The following is a 20,699-nucleotide window of genomic DNA, read 5'->3' on the forward strand; positions in this document are numbered from 1 at the left end:
TTTACTCCTATTTTGTGGAAGTTTGGTTCTGGTTTTCGCAACAATACCTTAGCCGCCTCCCCTCCCCCTCCCCCCACTTTTTTTACGGTTTGCGCCTTCTGTCTCATGCAGTTAGGAAGATGGGATCCTACATATCTCAGAACTCTTGTCCCCATTATTAACAGTTGAAATACCGAGGAACTACTTGGGGATCGAGGATTTTACCTAACATCTGGCCTAATTCTAGTAACTGTAGAATCGAGCTGAAACCGCTTACCATTCCTAGTTATCACATAATGACGGCCTTCTTAAGTATTCAGATTCGTGCTAACGTTTTGTACTAGCAGCTTGGAAAGCGCTACAAATGACCGGCAGAGAATTTAGCTTCTTGCAAAATTTTCTCAGAAATAGCTAGGTTGGAGCTCTGCATTAAGAAATCAAACCAGCTTGTAAGCGCAGTTAACAAAAACGACCCGGACCTTGCTTCTGGGGCTCCCTCTAGCGTCTGTCAGCTTTAATTCCATAACCTCACCACTCAGCTCGTGTTAAACTTCGCTACCCGTTTTACCCTTAACACTCGTGCATTAAGAGTTCACCGACTAAAGTGAAAGCTTGTGCAGCTGCCTTTTATGAAAACGTGGGCGGCTCTGAAAAGAGCCTTTAGATCGTCAACTTTAAAATGTACGCCTTAAGCTCGCTCCCCGCGGATGCGGCGAGCCAGCTGGATGTCTTTGGGCATGATGGTCACGCGCTTGGCGTGGATGGCGCACAGGTTCGTGTCTTCAAACAGCCCCACCAGGTAGGCCTCGCTCGCCTCCTGCAGCGCCATCACGGCCGAGCTCTGGAAGCGCAGGTCTGTCTTGAAATCCTGCGCGATCTCGCGCACCAGCCGCTGGAACGGCAGCTTGCGGATCAGCAGCTCGGTCGACTTCTGGTAGCGCCGGATCTCCCGCAGGGCCACGGTACCTGGCCGGTAGCGGTGCGGCTTCTTGACGCCGCCCGTGGCCGGCGCGCTCTTGCGAGCCGCCTTGGTGGCCAGCTGCTTCCGCGGGGCCTTGCCACCGGTCGACTTGCGGGCAGTCTGCTTCGTACGCGCCATAGTATCTCACAGGTTTTATTCACCTACCCACCCTAGGCAGTCTCATTTATAGACATAGCCTCCTCTTGATTGGGCCAGAAAAGCTAGCAATTTCCGAAATTGTAATCTCATTGGCTAGAATTCAATCCTATTTGGGCAGAAGATTGTAATGCTAGTCTCTTTACTTGCTGCTGCTGCTGCTGCGTCACTTCAGTCGTGTCCGACTCTGCGTGACCCCATAGACAGAAGCCCACCAGGGTCCCCCTTCCCCGGGATTCTCCAGGCAAGAACACTGGAGTGGGTTGCCATTTCCTTCTCCAATGTGTGAAAGTGAAAGTGAAGTCAGTCAGTCGTGTCCGACCCTTAGTGACCCCACGGACTGCAGCCTACCAGGCTCCTCCATCCATGGGATTTTCTAGGCAAGAGTACTGGAGTGGCTCGCCATTGCCTTCTCCGAGTCTCTTTACTTACAACCTCCCTTTTCCAATCCTTTTCTATAATCTTATCACAGATTTTTTAAAAAATCTTTTTTTTATTGTTGTTAACTTTCGTAAGAACAACTTATGAAGTGTTTTTGCACCCTTGGGATTTGTATTTTAGCAGGTTCTTTCAAAATACAAGCACACCCTAGGTTTCAGCCTGCATTTCCACTTTCTAGTTATTGTAACTCCTCTCCCATAACTAACAAATTTATTTAGCTCCTGACACTGAGCTAAGCGAGAGTTACATTACGACTGAAGTTCAAACAAACAATATGTAGTTGAAGGAACCAGAAATTAAACTTAACTTTTACCTGGTTCGGAACTACACAAAATTGTGTGCTGATGGTTACCAACTCAGAATTAGAGCCATCTGCCTCCCCCCCATACCCCACTCCCCACCCGCCGAATGCGGTTTTCTCCTCAATCCATCAATGCGTAATTAGGTCCTATGGACAAAACGCTTTAAGTAGGGAAGATAAGACCGGAAATATTAATTTCTCCCTTACAATAGTGAATAGTTTTAAATAGTCAAGTTGCGTATCAGTCATTTAACGTTAAAGGGTCAAAGCACATAAATTATTCGTTGATTACTGAGTTGCTAGCATATTTTCTTCAATAAAGTGTTTCCTACTGCTTACAGTTTCAAATCTTTTCTATTCTCTATACAAAAATTGAAGATCTTTTGCCTTTTATTTCCTGTGCTTTGAAGAATTTCTCAGAAAATTGCATATAATAAAACAAGTTATGTAAGGTTACCAATGCTTAAAATTGTAATAACTAACACTTTTAATGATATGCTTATTTGATTGGAACAACATCGCATATAAAAACTCAAACCTGAGAATAAAATCAGGCCCAAGAAGCTGAAAACTTAGCTCCAAGGTATGATGATCACTTTCCTGAAGTTAAAAGTGATTTTGAGTTTTTCCTGAACATTAAACACAAGATGGAGATGATCTGTGATGTATGGTTGCCTTAGAAGTCACTTTTAATAACAGAATTCTGATTCACATTAGACGTCTCCTTAGGCAGCAGCAATCTCCTACTATAGGGAGAAGATCTAAAATGTCAGTGAGAAAGTGTTGCTGATATGAACAACTGTTACCATCTCCTGTGGTTATTTTGTAATAACGTCTTGTTTATACAGAGCACCGCTCAGTATTTTAAAATTTTCTATGTGTATTATTTAATTCCAACTCTGTGAAATAGATGCTATTTAACTCATTTTACAGATAAAGAAACTGAGTCTCAGAGATGTTATGGCTCATCCTGGATAAATAACAAGGCCTACATAATATTCTAAAGCACAAGAATGAAATTACAATGGATTTCCAGTTTCTTCAGGCTTGGGGTATATTTTAAAGCACTAAAGAATTTTCCCAACATACAATTGAATTACTCAACTCAGTTTTTCCTGTCAGAAGAAGAAACTACCCCACAGCAGGTGTCTGGGTTACAGCCCAAAGCTGTCTGTCCACCCAAGTGTCACATTTCTTTGAAAAAAAATTTTTTTTAATTTGTTTTGATGTGTCCATTTTTGGCCAAACTGTATGGGATGTGTTCATTTAAACAAGAAAAAGATTCTCAAACTGTCTGTTTATACAGAATCCAACAGTAATGGGACTTGTATTACCTTTATCAACCAAAAATTGGCACTTGCCACAGGTGCTTGCCGTCTACCTCTACAAGGATTAAGTCATGGGCTGCTGCAGCTGCTGACCTCCAACACTCCTTGAAGGAGTTCAGGGTGGAAAGCAGAAATTAGGCACTCTGTGCTCTGGAAAACTGGCTGGACGGGTCTTCAGATAGTTAGATATTCTCAGGAGCTGATTTCATGAGCCCAATTCTTATAGATATATAGAAAAACACTAAAATCCTTCATGGTGATAATTGTTTCTCGTGACTAGCAGAAGTTTCATAACGCCAGCAGAAACTTTCCATAACAAATACGTGTTTGATTACATGTGCTCCCTTTTTGCCAAAATCAAGTACATATTGTCTTTTCCCTCTACCTCTTTGGAAGTTTCTCAGAGCTATCTGAGGTGTTGTCTCCCAGGCTGCAGTCCTCATATTGCCCCAAATAAAACTTAACTCACAACTCTCATGTTGTGCATTTTTAATTTTTTTTTAGTTGGTATCTTTGTAACAGAGAATGAGAAAATTCCAAGAGTCTTCCTCTGGCTTAATAAAGAAGCTGAATAAGAATTTCTACTTCTCAGAAAACCGTGATGCCAACTTAAACGTTAACTCTGAGACAACAAATCAAATAAGATAATCAGAATAGTACATTATTATGGGTCATAAGTAACATTTCTCTGAATATAACGATCAGTAATATATGGTCACCTTAGAAGTCATCTTTAATATTATATACGATTGTCTTAGAAGTCGCTTTTAATAAGAGAATTCTGATTCATATTAGTTCAATTTCACCTAGTCTCCACATTGGACAATAGAGTAATAATCCTGTCAATGTTCTCAATATATCACTTTATCAAAAGCAAGTTTATAACAGAAGAATCTGCTTTGCTGCAGCTGTGAAGAAGAGGTAATCTTTTTCTCTTTTAATATTTCTGAAGTTTCTTTCATTAAAAATAACAAGAATCTGCAGTTTTAAGACTGAGCACTAAAATTTCATTATTTAGTACTGAGTGGGGGAAGAAAACAGGCATGAGAAGCTTAAATTTTACCATAGGAAATAAGCAGGCAAAACATATAATGTTTTGTAAGTGCATGTGTTTGTTTTTAGTACAAAAGTAATGAACTAAATTATAAGTTCTAGGAAGACAGTTTGTGTCTTGTTTTTTACTTCAGGTACCCCTAAGGTTTCAAGTATTGCAATTTTGAGACTGAATCTTTGGCTTGTGGGTTTCAGGCCACGTGCCTGCTTCTTTTCATTTTGAATGGCTTGCAGCCCTGGACCAAATTGAGAGAAGGCAAAAGATCTTGAGTTTCCTTTCTTATCCCATTCTGAGCTAAACTCATTCCCCCAACACTCTAGTTATTGGATAAACATTTCCCCTTTCCTGCTTGACCTTAACACTACTGCCTGTAAGGTACAGTGAGGGATTGTGTCTGGGAGGAAAAATTTTCCTTGACCCACTTAGGGTCCCTGGCTGAGTCTGAAAATTAAACAAAGACAGATTAACAGGAAAAAAGCACACACATTTATTTAAATTTTACTTGATGCAGGAACATTCATAAGGAAATGAAGATCTGAAGAAACAAACCTGAGCATTTTTATATTTATGAAGAGCAGGTGTTGTGTAGAAATATGAGAGTTTAATAAGTATGAGGAAGCGCACTAAACTGGGGGAACAGCAAGGACTGCTTGTTAGGATTCTTCTGTGTGTCCCTTTGTCTTCAGAGATAAGGGTGCTCTTTTTCTCTGGGAATAGGGCGAGCACCTCTCACAGAAGAGTTTTATGACCTCTTTCAGATGAGAAAGTCTGGGGAAGGTCATAGTGACCCTCCTGCTTCTGTCATTTTCTCAACATTCCTTCAGCTTACTCAATATGCTGAGGTGTCGTATTTTGGTGTAGCATGTCTTGAAACCCCTCAGTGGCAATATATGCCACCCCTAAAATATGTCACTTTGATATAAGGATTATTTTAAACTAGGGGACTTCTCTAGTGACTCGGATGGTAAAGAATCCACCTGCAATGCAGGAGAACTGGATTCAATACCTGGTTCAGGAAGATCCCCTGGAGAAGGGAATGGCAACTCACTCCAGTATTCTTGCCTAGAGAATTGCATGGAGAGAGGAGCCTGGCACGGGCTGCATCCAAGGGGTGGCAAAGAAAGACATGGCTGAGCAACTTTCACTTTCATTTTTCACTTTTTAAACCAAAGGCACTTGAAAAACAGCAGATGCAAGAAGGGCCCTCTGACAACCCCTTTCTCCCTTAGAAAAGGAGATTAACCCCCCTGCCCTGTATGGTAGATGTCTTCTCTATACAGGAGTGTGTTCCAAGACAGGGAATCCTGAGAAGCCAAGAGGAATCTGCTCAAATAAACCTTATTAAACTAACCTATATCTTCCTAGTTATTTCTCTACCTAGTTAACTCCCCCAGTTAACTTCACATAGTTAGCTACCTTTGTCCAAACCCTTTGGTCTTGTCACATCTCCAGAATTCATCGGGTTTTTATTTGTTTTAAAAGTTATATATAAGCTCGGGGCCTACCTAGGTCTTCATGTTCCTTTTGAAGACTCCTATAGCTTTGAACTGTGGTGCTGGAGAAGACTCTTGAGAGTCCCTTGGACTGCAAGGAGATCCAACCAGTCCATTCTACAGGAGATCAATCCTGGGTGTTCATTGGAAGGACTGATGCTAAAGCTGAAACTCCAATACTTTGGCCACCTCATGCGACGAGTTGACTCACTGGAAAAGACTCTGATGCTGGGAAGGATTAGGGGCGGAAGGAGAAGGGGACGACAGAGAATGAGATGGCTGGATGGCATCACCGACTTGATGGACGTGAGTTTGAGTGAACTCCGGGAATTGGTGATGGACAGGGAGGCCTGGCGTGCTGTGATTCATGGAGTCGCAAAGAGTCGGACACGACTGAGCGACTGAAATGAACTGATATACACCTAGAAATATGAAATTACATTCTTCTTTCCTTTGGACTGGATTTATGTCAGTTTAATTCTCAGGCCCAGTCACAGAATCTAAGATGTAAAAGAAAGTTTTCCCTCTGCTGTAAGTTTATACAATTTCTGGCTTTCCAGTATAACATGTCCCAGTGGACTGTAGTAGGTTCAGGTAAAGTTACACATGGTATTTTAAAGCTATTCAAACAAGAACTTCTTTTGCTTCATTAGCCATCCTCATGCGATTTGAGCTACATATTGCAGGGATTTCAAGGGTTATAGATATTATTTTTAACATTTATTTGACTGTGTGGATCACAACGAACTGTGGAAAATTCTTCAAGAGATGGGAATACCAGACCACCTGACCTGCCTCTTGAGAAGCCTGTATGCAGGACAAGAAGCAACAGTTAGAACTGGACATGGAACAACAGACTGGCTCCAAATCGGGAATGGAGTACATCAAGGCTGTATATTGTCACCTTGCTTATTTAACTTACATGCAGAGTACATCACATGGAATGCCGGGCTGGATGAAGTACAAGCTGGAATCAAGATTGCAGGGAGAAATATCAATAACCTCAGATACCCAGATGACACTACCTTTATGGCAGAAAGCAAAGAACTGAAGAGTCTCTTGATGAAAGTGAAAAAGGAGAGTGAAAAGTTGGCTTAAAACTCAACATTCAGAAAACTAAGATCATGGCATCTGGTCCCATCACTTCATGGCAAATAGATGGGGAAACAATGGAAACAGTGGGAGACTTTATTTTGGGGGACTTCAAAATCACTGCAGATGGTGACTGCAGCCATGAAATTAAAAGACACTTGCTCCTTGGAAGAAAAGCTATGACCAACCTAGACAGCATATTAAAAAGCAGAGAGATTACTTTGCCAACAAAGGTCCATCTAGTCAAAGCTATGGTTTTTCCAGTAGTCATATATGGATGTGAGAGTTGGACTATAAAGAAAGCTGAGCACCGAAGAATTGATGCTTTTGAACTGTGGTGTTGGAGAAGACTCTTGAGAGTCCGTTGGACTGCAAGGAGATCCAACCAGTCCATCCTAAAGTAAATTAATCGGGGTGTTCATTGGAAGGACTAATGCTGAAGCTGAAGCTACAATACTTTGGCCACCCGATTTGAAGAACTGACCCATTTGAAAAGATCCTGATGCTGGGAAAGGTTGAAGGCGGGAGAAGAAGGGGACCACAGAGGATGAGATGGTTGGATGGCATCACTGATGTGATGGACATGAGTTTGAGTAGGCTCCAGGTGTTGATGATGGACAGGGAGGCCTGGTGTGTGGCAGTCCATGGGGTCACAGAGTCAGACACGACTGAGAGACTGAACTGAACTGCAACTTAGAAAAAATATTCAGGCCACAGTTGTTAGCAGGAACTTAATACTTCTGGTCTGTAGGGAAAATTAGAACAGAATGCTCACAACTCAACCTACATATAGCCTGTCCAGAAAAAAAAAAAGTATTTTTTAAACATATCCTCTCCCTCAACATTGCTTTCATTTAATTTTTGTAACAACAGTGTACATATGTTATTTCATTTAACACAGCTGCACATGGATTGCTTTCTCAATCTGAATTTACTCGCAACAGGGAAAAGGAGAATTTATTTCGGAGAGAATTTTATTTAGGTAATGACTGATTTAGTCCCTTTACAAATGGATGGAGCATACTGAAAGTTTGTAGATACTCTCTCTGAATCTGCCTAGGGCCCTGTTCCCTCTGACATCAAAAATCATCACTTCTGTCAGCCTGGAGAAGGAGATACATGGACCCCAGGCTGAACAGTTTCTTTCAGGAGGCTGGGCACTGCCCAGATAAGAGATAAAAGACGACATATTTCTCAATCATGAAGTTAAGGAGACCTCCTTGACTACACATATGCAGAAAGGCTCCTTGGATGTCAAAAAAGGAGGGGGCATCACCTCATAGTAATTGATGTCAACTACCCATAAGCCTCTTCACTAGAATCCATCTTGGCTAAGAGATGCATGTGCGCACATGGAAAGATCCTGAGATAAACCAAATACAGACTCAGAACCAGGCAAATTGAAATGATTGGCCAAAGGAAACCTGGAAGCAATGCCCCATAAAAGTGATTCAAATCACCACGAGTGCGCTACTCTCTCTCAGCCTGCCCCTGTGTCTGTCCGCACATACTGGACTCTTTCCTCCTAACAAATACTGGTTTCACTACTTTCCATCTTTGTGCGAATTCTTTTCTGCAAAGCCAGAGAGCCAGGGCCTTGTCATTGACCTCTGGTCTAGTGGCTAGGATTTGGTGCTCTCACCACCATGACCCCAGCCTCAGCCTGACCCCAGCCCCGCTTCAAGCTGTGCAGGCCAAGAACACTTAAGATCAAACCTTGGCTTGCAGTTCTTTCATCATGTTACACTTTGGTTGTTTTTCTTTCCTGTAGCGTTTGAAGAAGTCAAATGGAGGAACTGTTCATTTTATAAACAATTATTGAGCTTGTGCTAGATACTGAGCAACATGTTGGTTTACAAAGAAAAATAAAACCCATTGCCAGGCATTCAAAGAGGGGGGATATATAAGATGCAAAAGATACATAAAATAATGTGATAGATTCTGTAAGAGTTGCTAAAGAGTCAGAAAAAAGCATGTGCTTCTCTGCCCTGAAGCAGCAAATAGAGAGGAAGATATTACAGGGAAGGAAAAATAATTTTCCCTCCACCCTTCTGAGTTCTCAGCTGAGACCTCCATAATGAAAGACAGATTAACAAGAGAAAAACAAACAAATTTATTAATAGGTATACCTCAGGTTTATGTGAGAGACACAGGGTAAAATGACTAACTCCCTCAAATGGCTTAGAATACAGACTTAAATACCATCTTAATAGGAAAGAGTGGTCAGGTAGGCCTTTAAGGGAGAGTAACTGTGGTGTTGGAGAAGACTCTTGAGAGTCCCTTGGACTGCAAGGAGAGCCAACCAGTCCATTCTAAAGGAGATCAGTCCTGGGTGTTCATTGGAAGGACTGATGCTGAAGCTGAAACTCCAATACTTTGGCCACCTCATGCGAAGAGTTGACTCATTGGAAAAGACTTTGATGCTGGGAGGGACTGGGGACAGGAGGAGAAGAGAATAAGATGGCTGGATGGCATCACCAACTCGATGGACATGAGGTTGGGTGAACTCCGGGAGTTGGTGATGGACAGGGAGGCCTGGCGTGCTGTGATTCACGGGGTCGCAAAGAGTCGTACACAACTGAGCTACTGAACTGAACTGAACTGAAATGATATTTAGGAAAGATGAATGGGCCCTTAGAACAGATGAGTGGTGTGATTGTGACGTTTGTCTGAGTGTGGTAGTGATGTCCAGTTTCCTCTCCTGTGTTGAGCCAATCTTCCTTGATTGATAGAAATCCCATTTCCATGGGATTTCCACTGAGTTCCTTTCTGAGGATCTGTCTTTAGGTAGGTAAAGGAGTTCAAAGAAGGTCTATCCCTACATTAGCAGTTTTTCAAAGTATTACAGCTCAAAATAATCAATACACCAATGCCACATATTTTGAGGTATCATGTCCAGAACTCTCAGTCATATTCTGAGGTGGCATATGCTACTACCCTTCAAGATCGACTGTGAATTCCAGGATGTTCTTTTAGGCTTGTGATGCATGGTAGCACCATCCAATGAGCAGAGTTGTTCAGTCGCTCAGTTGTGTCTGACTCTCTGCAACCCCATGGACTGTAGCCAGCCAGGTCCCTCTGTCCATGGGACTCTCCAGACACAAATACTGGAGTGGGTTGCCATTTCCTTCTCCAAATGAGCAGAGAGAGAACCTCCATTTTTATAGGGTGGAGGGAGGAGAATATATTTCAAGAGTCACAACTTGGAGAGTGTAAACATTTTTATTTGGGGAGATTTTGAGTTTAAAATGACTAAAGAATAACCAGGAGAATCTCTGTGCCTGGAGCCTAGAAGTTTAGATAAAGATATAGATTTAAGATTCATTAGCAAACAGAAGACAGAACTAAAGGAGATGAAAGAAGGCAGATAAGTTGTTTATTCCTTTTTTTAGGTCTGTTATGACTTATTTCCCACCAGTGACCAGGCTAATACAACATAATTTGCAAATATATTAGTTAAAATTATAATTTCTAATATTCTGGACATAAATTTTTTGCACCTTATTTAACATTGCTCCATTTAGCCATTAGCTTTTTTCTTTTTCAAGTTTGTATGTTTTAGATATTAAAAAAATAATAATAAACATATCTCAGAAAAAAGATAATTCTTTCTGAGGTAGAGACCACATCTCTTCCTATATTCTACAGAAGACCCTGGTAATCAATGTGCTATCAGTAGAACCCCAATCAATTTCATAAGGCAGTTTCTGATAATGACTCAATATGGAGCAGATGTCCTCTTGTGTGAAACCCAATTCAGCAAACTTTGCTAGCTCCATGTGGGGCCTCAATTTAGGCACTGAATTCTCGCTGAAAACAAGGGTCAGATGTTGAGGATCTGTAGAAACTGAGGTACAGAAACCCCTTCAGTCGTCTTTATATATATATAGCTTTTTTCTGCAGAGTTTAGGATGACAGTGCGTTGGATTCACTGACCTCCACGTTAGAAGCCTTGTTATATAGAGACCAATTTTCCTAGGATCTGATTTCTCCTGGGTGAGGTGAAACTCCATGCCTCATACGCATAAAATAGAGACGAGACTCGGGAATTACTGCGCTCTCTCTCCTTCCCCCTCCCCACGCATGCCAGGTGTAGCTGAGCTAGGGATCGCCTCCTGGGTCTGTCAGTCTAATTGTGGAAACCGTGTCTGCTGTTTTATGTAACCGTGGTTTCGAAGACTAGGATCTCTCTGTCGGCGCTGGAGCTCTCCTAACTCCTTTCTGTCTCTGGATTCCATCTGCCCTTCCTCTGGTTTTTCTCCCCATTCCTTTCTTCTTAGCCTAACTCTAATGTCTTCTGGGACCTCACAGACGGAGCGAGACAGAGGCGAAAACAGCGGCAGGATCCGGAAACTTGGATCCGAATTCTCCCGGGAATTCTGGCAAATAGATCTTTTAAGAGTACAGTCCGAGAGGAGAGGAGCAAGATAGGGGAAGAGGATTAAGGAATACAAAGTACTATGTATAAAATAAACTAAAAGGGCATGTTCTACAGCATAGATAATGTAGCCAATATTTTATAATAACTAAATGCAATCTGATTTATAAAAATATTGAATAGTTGTTGGTACACCTGAAACTAATATAAAATTGTAAATCAACTATACTTCAAAAATAAATTAATAAAAGTGAAAGGAGAGGATCCATTAGAGGGCTCTGTGGAGGGTGGAGGAGGATAGGGAAATAGCAGAAATGACGAACAGTCGAGTGGGCGGGGACGGTTGGGACCTTCCCGCCCGCGCGCTTTCGGTTTTCAGTCAGGTCCGCTGCTCTTGTATATCTGGGGAAAAGCAGCCTCCTTTGTCTCAGAGGTTTTCCGACCAGCTTAGTCATGTCTGGAAGAGGAAAGGGCGGTAAAGGCTTAGGCAAGGGAGGCGCCAAGCGCCACCGCAAAGTCTTGCGAGATAACATCCAAGGCATCACCAAGCCCGCCATTCGGCGCCTTGCTCGGCGTGGGGGAGTCAAACGCATTTCCGGCCTCATTTATGAGGAGACCCGAGGCGTGTTGAAGGTGTTTCTGGAGAATGTTATTCGGGACGCAGTAACTTACACGGAGCACGCCAAGCGCAAGACAGTCACTGCCATGGACGTGGTCTACGCGCTAAAGCGGCAGGGACGCACCTTGTACGGCTTCGGAGGTTGAGCTGCTGCCCCTGTGCTATGCGTGACAATCTCAAAGGCCCTTTTTAGGGCCAACCACAGAGTCCATCTGAAGAGCTGGATACTTAATGTGTAGGTAACTTTGTATTTGGCTAGAGCGGGGTCTGAAGTAGCGAATCTTAAAAGTGCCAACAGCTCGGAAGACAAGTCATTTACCAAAAGCTGCTTTCCACTTGTCTGCTTCGACTTAAGTTTGCTTTTGAGCTCGCTATCAATTGTAATCGTTGGACCAGGCTGTGGAAAGGCAGTTTGTGTGGGCTTCACTTCCCAGCTCTGGTGATCACACTGGGTGGTGGTAATTACCATTACAATCTTCTCACCTGGGAAGGTGCAAGAGCACTAGCAAAGAAATAAATCCAGTAACAGACCATTCAAAAATAAAGCAAATAAGGGGTTGTTTGGTCAGAGGTGGGGTCTTTGAGTTTTAAACACATTCGGAAATTATCTGGCCAGTATATGGAAGGTATTTTTGGTGTCCTGTGTTTTTTATGCTAAAGGCCCCTCACAATTAGCTGCTGAGGATAGTGTGCGTGTACAACAGTCAAGGGAGAATTTACTTAAAGATTTAAGAGATTTGTTTTTCGGTGATAATATTACAAAGATACAAATGCAGAAACAAATAGGAATTTTCAATAAAAGCTGAGCAGAGTATATAACTTTAATGTGAAAGCACGTCTTCAAGAAACAAAATTCTGGTATGTGATTTTTCCATTAAGGCCTGTTGCAGCTTAGAGTAAGAGACAGACTGTCAGAAACATACCATCAATACAGAAAGCACAGTTTAATTTTTAACAAGACAAAAGCAAATTCTTACATGTAGATATAGATAGTGTTTCTCTATATTACCACTGTTAAATTGCCCTAATTTGAAATGTAGGTCCACACCTCTTGTCCTTAAACCTAATTATAGTTTTGCAGCTATTACATTTGCAAGTAAAAGGTTTTTTTTTTTTAGTGCTCCAGGCCTACGATTTTACAGCTAAATTTGGCTTGTCTGTAGCCCCCCCCCCCCAAAAAAAAAAATCCTACAGAAGAAATTCTGTCAATTCCCCAAAGATATTGCTTTATTGGTCTCCACACTTGGCTGCTCTCATTAGCATCAAACACCTGGTCAACTAGGTTTAAAACGTGGTGCTTAGCAATGGAGATGCCAGAAAGTCAAAGCATGGGAAACCTGCCCTCAAGAGGTTACTATCAGAATGAGTGAGTGAATGCTGTCGCTCAGTGGTTTCCAACTCTTTGCAGCCCCACGGACTAGGGGAAAAAAATAATACATAAAATACATACATACACAGCCCAAAAGTACATGGTGTCACATATTTGAGATGATGCGAAATGTAAGTGATGATTATTATAGGAGTCCTAACAGCAGAGGTCAGTGGCTGCTGGAAAATGATCAGGCTTGGCTGTAGAGGTGGGGCTTGTATCATGCTGTTAAGAAGGAGCAGAATGCCTGGCATCCTGATAAGATACACAGTAAAGGGGAGGGGGAAAATCAGGGAGGGAAAAGCAAGAATAACATTTGTGAAGATGTCCAAGTGAGAAGTAAACAAAAGGATTCAATGTTCAAGATGTTTCATCTTCCCTTCAAATTAAAATCTCAACAGCAACTGATGACATTTCTATTTCAAACATCACTATGATTTTTTTTTTCATTTTAAAGGCAATGCAGATTGAATACATCTGATCCTTGCTGAGATCCTCTGAAGGAAATTATCAAAATTTTGAAGAGAAATCAAAGAATAAAGGAAGGAGGGTGCAACATATCCATTATCTAAACTAGTGATTCCCAAAGTGTGGTATCTAGTCTAGGAGCATCAGCTTACCTGGGAATTGCTAGAAATCCAAAATCTTGGACCCAGATTTTGCAAAACCCCAGACCTGTTGCATGAGAAACTCTGGGAAGTGAGATCTAGCAATTCGTATTTTAACAAACCCTACAGTTGATTCTGAAACACATTAAAGTTTGAGAACAACAGGTTAAATAAAAGTTTTTCTTTAAATCAAACAAAAATATTTAGAATCTGAGTATATGTTGCCCTAATTTGTTTACCGTATGTTAAATTTTGCATTCTTTGATAAAAAAAAAACTTTAGGTGAATGATCCTAATAAATTTTAGGACAAAATATTACAGGAGGAAAAGGTAGAACTGCTTATTTCCTTAAAGCATTTGGGGCAAAAAAAAAATGTGTGAATAAAAAATGTAGTCAGCTTGTTTTACGAAATATCATTGGTTTGTGTTTTAACAGTACTTCATGGGGTCGCAGAGAGTCGGACACGACTGAGCAACTGAACTGAACTGAATTTTGTTATCAATGGATATATATTTTTTATTCTTAAATTTCTTTAAGAGCTTACTGTTTAACCATAAATTATACATCTTCTTTACAGTGATTTTAATAGTGATCCCTCTTCCCACCTTGTCTACTCCACTAAATACTCTTAAAATAAGGCATGACTGAATCTTCTGTAGGCCATATCCAGCCTCTGAATTTTGTCGAATTACAGAGTATACATTATGCATAGTTTCATGTTAATAAATGGTTTTGTTTTTGTCGTTCTTAAGCATCTGTAACAGTGAGGAATATAATGCTATTTCACCTCTAATTTGGTAACAAAATAATTTCCTTTCCATTTCTACCTCCTGAGTGGCTCAAGTACTCTTTAAGCCAGCCCTGGCTGTCAGCTTGTTCCTCCCATGGGTGATTCAGGACTTTCAGTACAATCAGTTCAATTCAGTTCAGTAGCTCAGTCGTGTCCGACTCTCTGTGACCCCATGAATCACAGCACGCCAGGCCTCCCTGTCCATCACCAACTCCCGGAGTTCACTCAAACTCATGTCCACAGAGTCGGTGATGCCATCCAGCCATCTCATTCTCTGTCGTCCCCTTCTCCTCCAGCCCCCAACCTTTCCCAGCATCAGAGTCTTTTCCAATGAGTCAACTCGTCGCATGAGGTGGCCAAAGTATTGGAGTTTCAGCTTCAGCATCAGTCCTCCTTTAGAATGGACTGGTTGGATCTCCTTGCAGTACAAGGGACTCTCAAGAGTCTTCTCCAACACCACAGTTCAAAAGCATCAATTCTTCTGGGATCAGCTTTCTTCACAGTCCAACTCTCACATCCATACATGACCACGGGAAAAACCATAGCCTTGACTAGACGGACCTTGGTTGGCAAAGTAATGTCTCTGCTTTTTAATATGCTATCTAAGTTCAGTACAATACATGCATACAAATGATTGTTTAGTCTGCATGTCTACTTCCACTACCATGATGATAGAGGCACTTAAGTGTCACTGGCTAATCAGACATCACACTGGACCAGTTCAAAGACGTACCTTACCTTTCCAGACTCCCAACTTCTCTGAATAGCAGCATTATCCTCCTGAAGGCTAGATGTGCCTGTCATCTTTCACAACGTTCTTCCTCTGAAACGTTTGACTCCAAACTTTATATTGTAGCTATTCAAGTACATGTTATTTCTCTATGTGAGCCAAAAGGATAGAATTATCACTAATACAGAATATTACCAGTACATATAAATATGTATGGATATATAAAACACTATCAGAAAGAATGTTCACAGAAATTTGAGTGATTTATAGGTGTTGGTTTTTGTTCTAATCATTGAATGTTTTTAATTGTTCCAATATCTTAAATAAGCATGTACAATTCCAGCCCCCACCCTGACCCAGACAATCAGAAGATGTGGGGTGGATGGGGAATGAGGGAGAAAGGAAGAGAGATTCTGGGTTATATGCACCATGGCAAATCTTAACTTTGCCATAGTCCCATTTGCTCGTTGTAATGTTGCTGAGAATTCCTGACTTTCTTACAGAAATGATTCAAGGATCAAATGAGAAGATCTCTGAAAGATTAAAGTGAAATCTTTCTATGTGAAAGTCTTGTAATAAAATAGAAACCTAAGTTGGTGTATTTATTGCCTATTTCACCCAGTGTAGGTCTTCTATGCTCCATAATACCTGGGAAGTGAGAGTCAGTGTAGTCAAAATGTAAAGAGCAAAGAAGACAGTGGGTAAAGGTGGGTATGAACAAGTTAGCAGGTCCAGATTTTTCAGAATTAGAGCAGAAAAATATGAAATCATCTCATCAAACTTGCCAGCTGACTTGACTGTTAAAATGTGTATAAAGAGTAGAAAGTTATAACAAGTAGATAACATAGCCTGTAAGAAATGTTAAATATAAATAAATGGAGCATCTTCTTACATAGATATAGGAAAGGGTAGAAGTACCAAATAAGCACCATATCAAATATTCATGAGATACATGAAGTGCCCAGTATTCATGGCTTCTATCAGCCATCCACTGGTGACAGCCACTGTTGTCCAATGTCCTCTGCATGCTGAACACAGAGAAATCCATAGCTACTCAGCAAGTTATTGTTGAATTACAATGACAGCCAGGCACACTTGCCCCTGTATCTCATTGACTGAGCAAGCTTAAATTAGGATCAAGCACCTTCTGTCTGCTGAGTCCCCTTGTCCACTCTCATCTCTAGTCCTTTTAACTGAAGCGTCAACGGGGAAGGCTGATGCCACAGAGCAAGACAGGACAGAAAACTGTGTAACTCAGCATTGGATACAGTGTTGTACTTCCCTCATCATTGAACCTTATTCTATTAATATGTATGTTAGTTTACCCTTGCTCCTCATTTTCCCTTGCTCCTTGTTTCATGTTTTAAATGGATTCAGTTAACTGTGATTTGAACATCTTTATTTGGCCTTTCTGTTCAGTGAACTCTGGGATTTCTCATCTGGTAGTCGAGTAGAAGACTATGATTACAACAAAGTAATTTCTTACCACAACCTTATTAGAGAAGAGGGCTGGAAACGAGGGAGGAGAGGATGGAACAAGGGCATTGCAACCATCAAAGTACCCTCCAAGGCAGACGTACCCTGACTCTCTAGTGAGCATTTCCAATTCTTGTAATGAGGCAGCCTTTAGAGTGAAATGGTACCCTGGTTGAGTAATGGCAGCCACTGAAGTCATCTGCCTCCAGGCTCTTCCAGTCTTTCTGACTGTAGTTTGGCTTCCCATATAAATTTGCCTGCAGGGAACTTATGGACTGATCAGTTACACTTCTTGTTGGAAATTAAGAACATGAGATCTGGAACCAGATTATTCAAGTTAGGATCTTTACTTTTGTTGTTGTTGGGTAACCGACCAGAAATGCAAAAAAGGAAAATGCAGTCTGAGGAGGCCTTATAAATAGCTGAGAAAAGAAGAGAAACTAAAGGCAAAGGAGAAAAGGAACGATATACCCATCTGAATGCAGAGTTCCAAAGGATAGCAAGGAAAGATTAAAAAGCCTTCCTCAGTGATCAATGCAAAGAAATAGAGGAAAACAATAGACTGGGAAAGACTAGAGATCTCTTCAAGACAATTGGAGATACCAAGGAAATATTTCACGCAAAGATGGGCACAATAAAGGATAGAAACAGTATGGACCTAACAGAAGCAGAAGATACTAAGAAGAGGTGGCAAGAATACACTAAAGAACTAGACAAAAAAGATCTTAATGACCCAGATAACTTACCTCGAGCCAAACATCCTGGAGTGCCAAGTCAAGTGGGCCTTAGGAAGCATCACTACAAACATCACTACACTAAGAAGGACTGATGCTAAAACTGAAACTGCAATACTTTGGCCACCTCATGCGACAAGTTGACTCACTGGAAAAGACTCTGATGCTGCGAGGGATTGGGGGCGGGAGGAGACGGGGACGACAGAGAATGAGATGGCTGGATGGCATCACCGACTCGATGGACGTGAGTTTGAGTGAACTCCGGGAGTTGGTGATGGACAGGGAGGCCTGGCATGCTGTGATTCATGGGGTCACAAAGAATCGGACACGACTGAGCGACTGAACTGAACTGAACTGAAACCATCACTAGCTTAGTGGAAGTGATAGAATTCAGTTGAGCTATTTCAAATCCTAAAAGATGATGCTATGAAGTGCTGCACTCAATATGCCAGCAAATCAAGTCTGAGTGAGAATCAAGCCTCAAAACTGAGAACCTCAAGCTGTACCTCAGAAAGCCCTATGTCTGTTTGTCCCTGAAAGTTTTACTATGAGGATGGATGAGATGATGGGTGCAAAGGTGGTGCCCCACCACACCCTAAAAGCTACTACTTCTTAACTCAGAGTACTGACACAGGTCCTGGATCCACCCTGCATGGAGGGCCTAAGCAGGTAGTCAGGGTCTAGGCAGAGACCTGCAGGCACGCTCTGGAAATTGCTGTGAGGCTGGAGTAGAAAGAAGTGGCAACCTTGCTCTTCTCTTTTCTTATACATTTCAAAAGAAGTAATTAAAGCTTAAGAAAAAAAGAAGAAGAAAAAAAGTATCTTTCCTTTTCCCTCCTCTGTATTCTCACTGACTTCTATAACAAATGCTTTCAACCTGTCACTGTTGAGACAAAACAGAAAACAGGCCTTGGCCTCATCCAAATTCAGATAGATGACTGAGAAGGTTAAGAAGAGGTATCACATGAGACCTGTACAGCCTTTGTGTCTGAGATCTGTGGAGAAGGGCTGTGCAAGACCTTGCCCCCACTCTGCTGCCCTTTGGAGGACTTGCACTTCGACGCCCCCCACCCCCTTCACCCCCAGCCCAAATGGTACAAGAATCATCTCAAGCCTTCATTCTCACTATTTCCTCACAGGGAGCGGGTAGGGGGAGAGGACTTCATTTCCCCAAAGGAAGACAATGCTCTGTCTGTTTGATCTCTTCCCCAAACTTGAGCTCAGAGCCCCATATCTTTCTTTTCACTGAGTAACCCAAAACCTGAGAAGAGATTTCCCCCATGTCTGAATAAAACAGATATAGACACTACCAGAGGTGGAAGCGATAGCCTCACGGAGTCTCTTTGTGAAACTGGGCAGGAAAGCGATCCCTTTAAGACCCAGCTCACCAAAGTGGCTTTAGATCTGTACAAGCACCCTGTCATTCATCCCCGGGTTTTGAGAAGTAGAGGGTGGGAATGAGGCCTCAAATTACTGGCACTTGAAGCGATGAAATGCCGCACTTTACTCGGCAAAAGTGGGCCAGGACCCGGGTGGCGGTATCCCTCCGGAGCGGGGAAACCAAGCGCCCGGAGGAGACCTTTCCGGCACCGGTGCGGAGGTCCAATCTGTGCGCGGATCTCAGCCGCCTTAAACCCAAGCCCCGCGCCCTTTGACCCGTGAATCCCGAGCGTCCCTAAGTGACTCCGCCTTCTCTCAACCCACCTCCACACACCGCCAGTCGCCCGGCACCTAATCACAGCTCACCATGCTCCCGGGACAATTACAATCGTGGGCCACAGTGGGGCACAAAGGCGCTAGAAGAGCCCCAACCTACGAGATAACGCAGGGCCACCTCTAAGCAGCGAAGTTGGACGTTCTAGGGCGCCCAGGGAAGCAGCGGCAACCCGCCAGCCGAGACAGGCACACTGACCCAACTCGTAAGGTACTGACACCTGGGAAGACAGCAGCGAGCAGGGGTTTAGACCGGAACTGGCCTTTAGCCTCCATCTGTTGGGAGTCCAGTGCTTTGCGCGCTCTCAGGTCCTCCCGTCTTGAGCGCGCCCTACCCTCCGGGAGTATGCGAAGGCCTGCCAAAAGCGCGTGGACAAGCGACACAGCTTCTTTCAAGTGTAGTTGTGGGTGGCTCTGAAAAGAGCCTTTGGATTTGATGGAACCTCGAGCCGAGCGCACACTTCTTAAGCCCGCTCCCCGCGGATGCGGCGAGCCAGCTGGATGTCTTTGGGCATGATGGTCACGCGCTTGGCGTGGATGGCGCACAGGTTCGTGTCTTCAAACAGCCCCACCAGGTAGGCCTCGCTCGCCTCCTGCAGCGCCATCACGGCCGAGCTCTGGAAGCGCAGGTCCGTCTTGAAGTCCTGCGCGATCTCGCGCACCAGCCGCTGGAACGGCAGCTTGCGGATCAGCAGCTCGGTCGACTTCTGGTAGCGCCGGATCTCCCGCAGGGCCACGGTACCCGGCCGGTAGCGGTGCGGCTTCTTGACGCCGCCCGTGGCCGGCGCGCTCTTGCGAGCCGCCTTGGTGGCCAGCTGCTTCCGCGGGGCCTTGCCACCGGTCGACTTGCGGGCGGTCTGCTTTGTACGAGCCATAGCGAACCAAGACGCGAACTTACGAGAGCAGCGCCGCGCAGGGAGAGTAACCAGGGGTGCGGCCGCTGCAGCAGTCTTTATAGGCACAGTCTTTTCCCCGTTGGGCGGGACAATACTTGAAAGTCCCGCGCTGGCGATCCATTGGCTGGGACGTCATCCTCCTTAGCGCCACTGATTGGCTTGGGCTGACGCCCCCTACCCCCTACCCCCGCACCCCCGCCGCCCATCCGCCTCCCTTTCTACTTTCCAGTTTGCCTAGTATTTCCCCTCCTCGGTTTCCATTCATTTCAGAGTGAGACTCATACTTGAGAGCAGCTGTGACAATGTTCCTTCTCAGTCCCTTAGGACACACTACTTGCGATGCCCTCTTCCTTTCTACGCTAACTCCCAAATTGAACCTCGACCTTCTGTTGGCACCACCCCCGCCCCCAGCACCGTGAACGCATTGTTACCTTCCCAGAAGCCCCCTAGCTAGTTGGCTGTACGGGTTTTGTTTTGTTTTCCGCCTTTCGGTGCTTTAAAGATCGGAAAGTTATCTCCCCCGCGGCAGGGCGCGATTCCGTTTCCAAAAGCCGAACTGGGCACCTGTATCTCCACCGCT

At 43.3% G+C, this 20,699-nt stretch overlaps 3 protein-coding genes across 5 annotated transcripts; 1 reads left to right on the forward strand and 2 right to left on the reverse strand.

Annotated features, from left to right (window-relative positions):
- Positions 1–610: 610 nt before the first annotated feature.
- LOC129541165 (histone H3) lies at positions 611–1,078 on the reverse strand. The gene has a single exon (XM_055402892.2). It carries the CDS (start codon positions 1,076–1,078, stop codon positions 668–670), a length of 411 nt encoding a protein of 136 aa, XP_055258867.1. The 3' UTR covers positions 611–667.
- A 10,517-nt stretch (positions 1,079–11,595) lies between these two features.
- Positions 11,596–17,597, forward strand: H4C14 (H4 clustered histone 14). 3 transcript variants are annotated; one of them, XM_088835709.1, is made up of 2 exons: positions 11,596–12,037; positions 14,216–17,597. In XM_088835709.1, the coding sequence occupies exon 1, from the start codon at positions 11,637–11,639 to the stop codon at positions 11,946–11,948; it is 312 nt and encodes a 103-aa protein (XP_088691835.1). In that variant the 5' UTR covers positions 11,596–11,636; the 3' UTR covers positions 11,949–12,037; positions 14,216–17,597. The 3 variants fall into 3 exon arrangements, with proteins under 3 accessions (XP_088691835.1, XP_055257387.1, XP_055257388.1); XM_055401412.2 differs by having other exon boundaries at positions 14,867–17,597; XM_055401413.2 differs by lacking the exon at positions 14,216–17,597 and adding an exon at positions 13,629–14,207.
- Positions 17,598–19,498: 1,901 nt separating this feature from the next.
- Positions 19,499–20,116, reverse strand: LOC148778162 (histone H3). The gene has a single exon (XM_088835710.1). It carries the CDS (start codon positions 20,096–20,098, stop codon positions 19,688–19,690), a length of 411 nt encoding a protein of 136 aa, XP_088691836.1. The 5' UTR covers positions 20,099–20,116; the 3' UTR covers positions 19,499–19,687.
- Positions 20,117–20,699: the final 583 nt, after the last annotated feature.

This window comes from Moschus berezovskii, chromosome 4, assembly GCF_049115385.1.
Source record: "Moschus berezovskii isolate FMDL1 chromosome 4, NW_MosBer_1.0, whole genome shotgun sequence".
Lineage (NCBI taxonomy): Eukaryota > Metazoa > Chordata > Mammalia > Artiodactyla > Moschidae > Moschus > Moschus berezovskii.